Raw genomic sequence first — 11652 nt, 5'->3', positions numbered from 1 at the left:
GACAAGCATGCAGTGGCCCGTTTAGTGGCATTAACTTTTCTTTTTTTTGACGTTATGAAGCGTCGCAGCGCAGCGTGGAGCGTGTACGCGCGTGTGCGCAACCCGCCAATCTGAACTCCGCACTCAAGCGCACTGACTCTTAGACAGTTTTTTTTTTTTTTTAATACCCCACACACCATCCCCCCCTCTTCTTCATTTCAGTCTGCATCCAGCCTCCTGCTCCTTCCACCGCCACACCGGAGCAGAGCCCCCCCCGTGCAGCCGACACAGAGCGCACTGCCGGGCACCGGCGGAGTTCACTGAGCGGTGCCAGGATGCGGTGCCACAAGTTTTGGGGACCATGTTCGATTGGATTTTACGTGTGGACAGCAATCCTTTTCAGAGGTATGCTCGAAGAAACATTGGCTAATACTTTGGTTGCCCCCCCCCCCCCCCCAGAGTGTAGATTAGTTTTCAGGAGTGATGGAGCTGGTATTTTTGACAGTAAAATAAGGTTAATGAGCTGTGAATGTGGCATTTGCAGAAGGCCAATGGAATAAATGAGAATCTTTATAGATCTATACTCCTTTGATTTATTTAAATTGTTGAGTAATTGAGTTGCCGTCCTGTGAAAATTATTATTTTTGCATAGTAAATGCCAAACAGAAGTACTGACTCAAAGTAACTGTAATGCCATTGAACAAAGTAGGCTACTGGAGCCATAAAATTCTATCGTGAATCAGTTAAAACCTTATTTTCTCTTAGTCTGTGTACACCTGTGTACTTTTTGTCAGTTTGTCCCCTAAAGAGTTTGTTTTTAAAAACTGTGTACATGTGTTTATGCCTCTCTAAGCGCATGTTGAGTGTGTGTGTGTGCCTGAATGTTTGCTCATTCGTGTGCACTGAGATGCATGTATGACTCTATAATTATCTCCTATAAGCCGCGTCCCATCATCAACATCAGCATCAGCATCATCTGTAACATCTGGGGTGCATACTCAACAGTTTCTGACATGGTGGTTTTGCTGAGGCTATATGCTTTCAGACCCCCTACGTCTGCGCGCGCACACACACGCGCGCGCGGAGTGTGTGTGTGTGCGCATTTCAGTTGGTCACCTTCCACTCTCTTCACTTCATCTGCTGATCCAGTCACTTTGGGGAAGAGAGAAGCCATTAGTGACTGAAGCAAAGACTAAAAGGAATGAACGGGATGTACAGCATAACAAGCCATGATTGGATTTCAGTTTAATTTTTTTCAGGTGCTTTATTACTGTTTAATGACGAGAGAATGTTAATATTCAGCAGTTATCTTGTGAACTCTCTAAGGACTGTCCAAGAGACATAAACAGTTTATCAGTTTGCAGATAATGACGAAATCGCAACATGTACAAAGACATATCCACCATAATTTTAACAATTACGTTTTTCCACTTTAATCTAGATCTTAAAATGTAACAATGTTGAAAATTAAGTAGCTTTCTCACCTTGAGCTGGGATTGGCTCCAGCACCCCAAGTTGAATGAAGCAATATAAAAGATGGATGGATAAAAATCAAAGTAGTAAAAATCATGGTACTGTGTGCATTAATGCATGAATTACCAAGAGACTCCAAATTAAAGAATTATCACAGATACCTTCACAATAAAGAACAGTGATATCTCAGCACGTTCTCATCTTTGAATGTCAGGATGTGACCGCCAGTGGCTGAAGAGAAGCTCGCTTGGCGTCGAGTTTGGAGATTAAAGAGCCTGCTGGCCGCTTGTAAGCCCAAGAGTCTGCAACATTCACTGTGGTTTGATAAGCAGCTTTAATCTGTCAAGGGAAACACAAGACAGTATCCCAAACAGAAGATGGAGGACACGTCCGTTTCTTTGCAGCTGAAGGATGAGTTTTCAGCAACCTGTGTTTGTTCAGCACACAGAATGGGCACACAGTCGAGTGATCTTGTCTGATAAGGATGTTCAACATCTCCGTGTGCAGGTGATTAATTCACAAAACAGGGAAGACAGAAATGAGGAAAACAGTTACATCCATGTTAAATACACTTGCTCAAGCTTCACAGTTTTTTTCCAGCCACTCTCTTGAATGTCAGACTCGTGGGAGTGAGATACTCCAGCAAAGACTCAGTAATACTCTGTGGTGGACTTCAGTGCAGCATCTCACTCAGTGTCTGCTTTTGTTCTGTTTAAAAATTTTCTCATGCTGTCTTACACAGTGTGTCCTCCTCCTGGTTTCTCCATAGTCAGAAATAAAATGGCAAGAGTTTAAATATATGCTGTTAAAGCCTCTGAACACACATTGTATTTGACAGTTCTTGATTTACCTCTAAAAAAACAGTAGCCTGTGGTCAACAGGAGTGAGATGTATTAGCCACGCACTCAGTGTTGCACCACAGCACAGGTCTTAGCCCCCCTGGATTAGGATTAAACATCCATGGGTCTTAGGACACTGAGCCCTTAACCATAGATTATAAACCTCTCCTATATGAATTCATCCATCCAAAACTCCATCAACTCACAACAGCATAAATTCTGATCCCCGCTTACCACTGCGGCCAGTCAGATGATGCTGGGAGTGATGTGTTAATGGATGAATCTGTGACTCCTCACTTGGGTTCAACGTCTCCCTGGTTCCAAATGATCAATGGCATGTTGGAAAACCATTTTAGTTTCAAAGTGACACGGTAAACAAAAGAATAAAAAGACAAACTGCGGTAAATGTAGAGATAAACTCTTGAGTCCACCAATCTTTTCTTTTATTCCTAAAATCTCATTTAATTCTCTTCTATTCCTTGTTCATGTGTCTCCTTTTTTTACCCTCACCAATCCTTTTACTTGGAGTAATAGACATGCTTTCAGATCTACTTCAGTGTGTGAACTTTCCAGAGAGTTTAATTCGAGGGATACACTCGTACAAGTACAAGCTTTTTTCATTGTGAGCTTTGACTTTGTTGAAGACACCGCTACATGACATTTAAGCATAAAATAAAAGCTTTGAGAGCATAGCCAAGCATTAAATAAAAAATTGCACGGGATAATTATATGTCAAGTAGAATTTTGTTATATAATGAGGAACGCGTGGCTGTATAACAGTTTCTCCTCTGTTCATTACTTAAATACACTATGTTCCTCCACCTAAACTCAAATGGACTTGTTTCTTTGGCCCGTGCTTCATCTCTACCTCATATTACTCCTCTCACATCTGCAGCTCCAGACAGATTGGCTTATAGGCCGCCTGGGTCAAGATGTAGGTTTGAAGCCTGTGAACATCTGGATGTTTCACTCCTGACCTCCCTCGCCTGGTTCATTCCCCTGCCAAATGATTGATGATGAAATAATGAGGTGCCAGACCACTGCCTGTTTAGATGTGACCTTAATTAAGTCGGTGCACACATAGAGAGACTGTGAGTAGGTAAACATATGTTGGCTTTTTTTCAACACAGGGACTGATATTTTTGTGGTATTTGTATTCAGGGCTACTTAATAAATGCCGCCAGACCGAAAAGAGCTGCCTGCTGCTGCCGGCATGTTGGTCGTCTATCTTCAGTTTGTTGTTGCCGTTTGTTGTTTTCACAAGTCAAATAATCTGTTTCTTTCATAAAGTTGTTCTGCCTGAAGTTGTGCATGGCAGCTGGAAATTGCCGGATACATTTCACCCTCCAATGACTGATAAACTCAAACAGACTAAGACAACATGTGTCCGCCACTATTTGACCTCCAGCTAAGCTTCAGCTGAACTTAGTGAGTGAATCAGCCATTAAACTGACCCAAACAGTGCCGACAGCTCAGCTAATGTGTCACAGCAATGCTACAGGAACACAGCGATGCGCACAATATTAAAATATCAGAAGTAATAAGTGACACATGAGTTGCTTTACTGACATTGACTTTCAGTTAGTAGTAAAACAATTCAAAATCTTTACTGTTTGCCATTTCCCCATTTCTTGTTTAAGAATCCATCTTTTTAGCCAGATTTACACTGGCTACTTCCTTATTCTGACAAACAAACTACATAAAATGTAAGGCAATTTTTATTTATGACTTTGATGAATGTGTAAATTATGTTCAACGAATGTAATATAATTTCAGACGGACATAGTTTACTGGGTTTGGCGTCAGTCACATGGTCTCCATCTGGATCACCATTTAATCGTGCACATGCATAGTGTTTATCCCTCTTTCCTCTTCCCACATGGACACAGATGCACACATTCATAAAACAATCCAGATATGTCGCATTTATTATGGTTTCATCTCTCCAAGCCTTCAGGGAGTTACAGTCTGTCAGCACTTTCTTTGTGCAGCACTGTCGCCCTCCTCCTTCCCAGGTTCACAACTCTGGTTCCTCTTTCTCAATGCATTCTGGGATCACAGCCCTTTTATGCCTCTCTTTTATAGCCGAATAATAAATGTGTTCTTTTGTGTCAAATTGTTGCGCGAGCATGATGTATGTGAAACATTTCCTCTTAAGTACTGATAAATCTTCCTTTCTGCAGTGTTGTGTGATTTTATGTTTGTTTTATGTCCTTTTTTTAAGAGACAAGTCTCCATTAAAAGAACTTGCTGGCAGCGTTTAAATGACTATTCTCCCAAACTGATGTGAAAATAAGTGAATATCTTTTTTTCTTTTTTTTTTTAAACGTTTTCCAAATCTGTTCTGGTCCCCTTCATCTGTCACCAGAACATTGCAGTGTCCTTCCTGTTTATTCATCAGGACTCATGTTACATCACTTTGAAGCTCAGGGGCCCCGGCTGCACTGGAGGCCCTGTGTTAACCCTCGTCTGTCTCGCAGCAAGATCACTGGTGTGAACTACGGTTACACTTCAGCTGCAGACAAACATGGCAACAGCAGTGGCCAGGTCACTCAGACTTTGGAACATTGAAAGAACATGTTTAAAAGTAGCTACCATCCTGGCCAGGGTGAAACCTGCCTTCCAGCTGAGACGGGGCAGATCCCCCTGTAAGCCACCACAGGTTAAAACAGTTGCGGTGCGGATTTCTCTTGTCATGGCAGCAGTTGAGGCGATTCCTCCCTTAAGAGTCTTTAGAGATAACCATTTCAATATGTCAAGCAGCTTAAACCTTGTGGGTCATAAATCAAGCACTTTTTGTAAAAAAGAAAAAAAAAAGACCTTTAAAAATATATGAAACCACTTTATTTCTTATATGTATATCTTTTGGTAAGGAACATTAAAAACTGCTATATTTTATATTTTTATCATCTTAGTAAGGTCATTGTCAGCTTTAGAAATCTGATGTCATCGCTTTTGGTCCCCCCCAAAGCCTTAGAGTACTAAAATCCTGTTTAATATTATAGTAGATTACCTAATCTACATAAGTATAGCAGATTACCTTGGCAGAAAGAGACTGAAGAACAAAAACCAGAATCGTGCACAATTTGGATGCGCTTTGCGGGGCTGCTCAGCCAGGATGGGTTTTAGTTGCACGATTCAGAGGCACTAAAACACCCTGATGTAATTGTGGTCATTTCGTGCTCTGCCTAAAATAACCTTATCTGAAAGAGAGAGAGAGAGAGAGAGAGAGAGAGAGACTGATGAGTGTGCTTGGAAGCCTCATCTGAATGCATTGAACCAGATAAAATATTAAATGGGGCAATATTGCGTCGCTCAATTTCTCAGTATATGATCATGTGTCACAAAAAAGAGTAACTCTGTGAGGCTTTGATACCATCACAAACAAACATTTGTTGATTCACAGTTGGAACAGCTCAGTTTACACTGGTCACCTTCTACCTGCCTGTGCAGCCCTATTTGCCCTCTGCCTGGAATGACTGTCGTACAGGATAGTGACTTGCCTGATGGTGACATTATCGATTATCACACTGCTTTTTAGGCATTAGTCGAGTTTCTTTTAAACCTGATCGACTCTATTATGCACTTATTCATTGAAAGTGATGGGGGGAATGCAGAGAGCTGAAACAAACAAAGGGGTCATTTAAGAAAGACTCGACTGATTCAAATGGTTTGGATATGTTTGTGAAGGGATGGAGGATATGGAGGCGGGAGAGGTGCAGTGAACACAGAGAAGAATGAAAAAATTACAGGAAAATAGCAAATGTGGGTGGGATGAAGGAGGTGGGAAAAACCTAGAAGACAAGGATATCATATATATTTCTTATTTCACCTTAGATTTGTTCATGACTTCCAAAACCACTTCTAATAACGCTTATCTGCTTTTTGTGCACCCCCCTGTATTTTGTTTTTTAACAAGAATTGTACTTGACAATGAATGAAGGTTTATGAATATTTCACTGCTTAGGTGATATTTTTAGTTGCTGAGGTCTCTTGTAGGTTGAGTACAATGAGGGTCATGTGTTGAGAAATCACTCCAGACACATCATCAGCTCATCTCCTGCTGTGCTTGTTCACATTCCGAGAAACCTAAATAAACCTTGCTACTTTTTTGGGGAAAAATACCTCACTCAACACCGTGGAAGTTGAGTAAATTGAGTAAATCTCAAATTTCTGACTGTCACTGATTTGAAGTTTGATCTTTTTCGTCCCTTTCACATACGTTTGATCTGAATACATTCTAAACAAAATGATCCTTTAAATCTTTTATTTTATTTTTATCACCCACTTTCTGACAGTGCCCATTCTCGAATAGGTTTGCCTTTTGTAGTCAGTATCAATTTCAAAGCCTGACCTCACTGTTTGTTCTGATGGTTTAATATATTCCAAAGCGAATCCCATCTCACAGCACCCATGTCAATGTTTCTATATCAAACCGTCACATTCTGACAACTGGAGCTGGATGTCTTTCCCAGTTTATATATATATATGGACCCAAATTATATATTTTTTCATTTTTCATTCACAACAATCAGTGAGATAGCAGTCACAGCCAATTTTCTTCAAGTAAATGTTGATGTCAAGGAATTGCACATTTAAATTGGTTTGGCCTCAAAGGACACATCGTGAAATGTATTTATTTTTGTCCTCTAGTGTGGGCATGACTTCTGAGACGCTGAGGTGCCAAGAGATCAGCCTCTTTTTGCATTTTCCGTAAAGTCAAACTGATATTATTCTGTCTGCAAGTAACTCAAGATTGACAGCAGAGGAGGTTCAATCTAATACATTTAACAGTAAAGTCTTGTGGTAAAATTGGGAATGGTCTGTGGAGGAGAAAGTTGTGATGACTGTTTGTGGCAGCTGTCAGCAGGCCAACATTTAAATGCAAAGATGAGAATTTTTGTGACATATTAGAATAGTTGATAATTCGGAGAGGTATTTTAGCCTATGGAAATACTTAAGATTTTTGTTTAAGGCTTTTTGATTACTTTTTTTAATGAATGCAACATTTACTTCAGCATCAATCAACATTATCAAACACAATTTCTATGTAAAACTGACTTAATATTTCACAAGTTATTGTTTCAAAAATTCCTTAATGGGATACAAATGTCTTTAAAAAAAATGTGTTGTTCATATTTCATGATAAGCGCTCAAAAATGTGCTATTATCTTGAAAGTAATGTGTTCTGTAACTTAGAATACAATAAATGAGCTTTTAGGTTGAGGGGAAAGGCTTCTTTTTCCAGTAACAGTGTTATTTGTAGCTGTGCAGCTACACATCACTATGTAACATATTAAAACTGTACCAACAAGATGCAGGAGAAACTTTTGTGACAGAAGCAGAAAGTACCAAAAAAACACGACTAAGCTGCAGAAAATTCCTCAGACTAAAGCAATTATTTCTTGACCTTCTGTGTCCAGTGATAACACAGTGCCTTTAAGAGTTTTGACCTTACCATAACTCCATGATTGATTCACACGGTTTCTGTTGTACTCTGTCTAGATAATCACTAATTTGGACAAATCTTCAAATTGTTAACCTTTTCATAGACTTGGTATGGACAAATGTTGACATTTTTAGTCATGAACTCAGGAAGGATTATGCTTGCTGTTGTTTAGAAATGTTTTGATATTGACGAGCAATCAGACAACTTATATGTTTGAGTGATTGAGGAGCAAAGTAAAGTATGGAGGAAGTTTTGGAGTTGACTTGGGAGAGGACTCAAGACGCAGACATCACCAAACCAAAAAAAACAACAAAGAAAAAGGGAACAGAATTATAACAAGAGCAAACGAAGATTCACTGGAGACAAAGATAGCCACAGAACCATTATTCACAAGGAGCACAGACGGACTGGCCGCCTGAACACACAGAAGACGCCCTACATATACTGAAGCCACCAGGTGAAGACAATCACACACTCAGGTACAGGTGAAACTCATCAGGGCAGCAATCAGAAGCAGAAGCCATAAACAGAGTTAGAATCCCACAAAAAACCAATATGAACCATGACAGGAAGATTTTTCAAAAGTCTAAATAAAAAAAAAAAAGATATTGGCATGAACAAGAACAGCTACAATAACTTCAGACACACAGCCAGACACACTTGAATGAGTCAGTTTTGATTGAATGTTAGATTTGTTTTTTTATCCAGGCTTAAGTAAATATTTGGATAGCCTTTATATGGAGTCTGCAACCGCCATTATTGTTACACTAGTGGTTCTATTTTAAACATTATACCATTTTTATATAGTGACTACACCTTCAATTAATTCAGTTCATATGTATGTATGTATTTATTTATTTATTTAAACATAAAGTATATTACAGATTAAGCCATAACTAGGAAAAAGGCTTTCCCCCAACCACGAGACATTTTCTGATGTTGCGCTCATCCAATTTCTTTCTTTCTGGTGATTCAGTGTTGACAGCTCACCGTTAAGTTGGAGGCTAAAGGCGCTACAATCTTAGAAGGTTAAGCTATAAATGTTCACACAGACTTTGGTATTTAAATGTCAGGATCAATCGAAAAATAATCATGTCCTCAATTTAAGGATAAAGTTGGACGGAATATGACTTTTTAGAGCCTGCTTGACAATTCTTTGTTGATTTGCTACTTAACACTTTGTAGGTGTTCCTCAATAAAGCATGTCAAGTTTAGGTTACTGTTTGAGAGGCATTTCAAGATGTATTAATATTTTGTTCTTTTGTTGTTATTTGCTGAATGTGATTTTTCATGTTACGTTGGAAGATGTGCATATTGTCTGTTGTGCTACTTTCATTAGCTAAGTACAAATGTTGTTGCCCTGAGTGGGAGTAAAAGATGCTTTATCAAAGTAAAGGGCAAAGGCAGAACACAACGCAGCTTATTTTACTAGGATGAATGCATTGACATAATTTTGCTAATCTGAAATCCTAAACAAGCCAAACCACCTTCATTGCTTCAAATTATGTTTTACTCATGGAAAATTGTCAAACAGGAAGAATTGCAAATGCAAAGCTTGGAGTTAAACAGAGGAGCGATCAGCTCTGCTCCTGTTACCTCCCCCTCTCATTCCCGCTGCTGGAGATTTGTGACGATGCCTCTTACTGTGTTTGGAAACTGATGTCTTCATTCCAGCATCTCACATCGGCTTCATTAGTAGGAATGATCTGATCTGTCATCCCCTTGTGTGTATGTTTGCTCACAAATTAAAGTTGGCAGGTTGGTTTGTTTTGTTCGAATATTTCTGTGTTAATATGGTTTTATAAGATGAGCAAGCAGCTACTGAGCCGGCGCTTTCAATTCTTCTCCACTGCCTTTATTAGTTTTGCTATGTTTGTTTGCCCCTCACTCCACATTCCACGGTAATAAAAGAGGAGAAAAGCTCAGGAGGGATAGCAGCTGTGGAGCTACGTCAGGATGCGGCTGTATTGGAATTTCTTCGCACACTTATATGCAAATGTTATTGTGCGTAAGACTTTGTAGTTCTGCTTGTTGATTTATTGAGACTGTATTTTTGAGAGGAAAAACAATCTTGAGAGCATTTGCCTTGTAGTCCTGTCAAAACATGTTTACAGAGAGAACAAAAGATAATAGCATGGCTTGAAAAAAGTGTCAACAACCATTGCGTGTGTCTGTGGATCAATCCAACTTATACAGAAGAAAGTTGATGTGGGTGGCTGGTATACATGGATGTGATGTGTTAAGCCAAATCTGCGTGGCTCCATAGAAGCCATGAAAAGGATTTGTCTGTGCAGAGCAGCTTCTTGTTGCTTCTTTGTGTCTGACATCAGGCTGGGTCCTGCCATAACTCTCCTCATTATAGCTATAATGGACTAATCAGCACCATGCCAGCAAAAGCTGTGCTCCTCTTCATATGATCATTTGCTGTCTTCCTCTTTCACATGCACATTGTGTGGATGTCTGATTTTCTGTTTTGATCTGTTTTACTTCCATCTCAGCATGTATAGACAGAATGAGTTTGCGCAACACCTGTTGAATACATATTGTATGTGCTCATCAGTGGCAGTGTATGTATATACATTTCCCCGATTAAATACCCATTAAAAGCACATTTACATATATTTTCTACATTACAGTGTTGTGGTGACATTTTTATGTGCAATATTAGCATGTGTACTTCAAATATAGTACATACAGTGGCTTGAAAGTATTCATACTTTTTATATGGGGCATTGGAAAGCATTTACACTGGTTCTCTCCTACTTTATACCAGATAAACAAAGTACATTAAATGATAGAGACTCAACAGATTATGAGAAGAATCCTAAAGTCAGGTCTAGTCAAGTCGAATAACTTTATTCATCCCCTTGGGGCAATTAAAAAGCACACTGTGTAGTGCATATAAAAACATTAAAAAAACCATCAAACTGCAAAATACCATAAAAGAATCAAAACACCATGAACCACATTATAAATACCGATCTGTGTGTGTGTGTGTGTGTATTTTTGGACAGTCTTAAGTGTATATGGAAAGTGAGGTGGAGAGGATCAGCACTGGCGATGAGAGTCAGGCCAACAGGCGCGTCATCCCAATCACCTCAGATTCTAAAACTTCACCAACTCCCAGCGCTGTCGGTGCGTGTGTGTTTCATACACATACATACAGCCTTTATTGTACGCCATTTACGGGACGTATTGTCAGAATCAGAAACCCGTTGGCAGAGTGACAACACAGTGAGCAGATACTGTCTGAGGCAGCGTGCTTTAACCTCTACAAGGTCAATTATAATCTGACTGCATGCTGGTGCCAACAAAAGAAGGACGAAAGGTTAAGAAGTCCATCAGAGCTACTCTCTGAATTAAAATTCTGTCTCAGTACACAAAAAAGGGGATAAAAGAAGTCAAAAATACTGATGGAAAAAAAGGCGTTCTCATCTGTATTCCAGTGCTTGTGAAGAAGTAAAAATACATAACACTGCACACAGAGACATAAATCAAGAATTGACCTTCAGAAATAGTCTAGACTCGAGGGCTTGATATTTATTCAAGCTATATGTCCTCACTGTTGGTGTTTTTAAAGTTTTCCCAACCTGTGCAGGTATTGATACACAAACTTGTTTATTATGTTTTATAATATCAATGATTTGTTTGTGACACAACAGATCATGCCTTGCGATTGGATTGATCATCACACAAACTTGTCTTTTCTCCTGCTTCTGCCCTCCAGGATCTTTGCAGGGTGAATACCAGCGGAGGCTGTACAAGGAGCTGCTGGCGAACTACAACCGATTAGAGAGACCTGTGGTCAATGACTCAGCCGCCATCCTGGTGGAGCTGGGCCTCACACTGCTGCAGATCATAGATGTGGTGAGTATTCATTTCTATTAGGTTTTTTGTTGCATGTGGAAAAAA

The 11652-nt window shown here is 39.6% G+C and overlaps 1 protein-coding gene across 1 annotated transcript in view; it reads left to right on the top strand.

The window, feature by feature from the left end:
• Positions 1-314: 314 nt before the first annotated feature.
• The window catches only part of LOC308134868 (neuronal acetylcholine receptor subunit alpha-7-like), a gene marked incomplete at both ends in the record, with an annotated part of 30417 nt that continues 19079 nt past the window's right edge, over positions 315-11652 (top strand). The window contains 2 exons of the mRNA XM_080502707.1: positions 315-384; positions 11468-11607. Coding sequence (XP_080358833.1) covers positions 315-384; positions 11468-11607 — 210 coding nt within the window. The remainder of the gene's footprint in view (positions 385-11467; positions 11608-11652) is intronic.

This window comes from Blennius ocellaris (genome assembly GCF_963422515.1).
Source record: "Blennius ocellaris genome assembly, chromosome: 9".
Classification (NCBI taxonomy): domain Eukaryota; kingdom Metazoa; phylum Chordata; class Actinopteri; order Blenniiformes; family Blenniidae; genus Blennius; species Blennius ocellaris.
The sequence above is the reverse complement of the archived record's forward strand: the minus strand, read 5'-3'. Positions and strand labels throughout refer to the sequence as shown.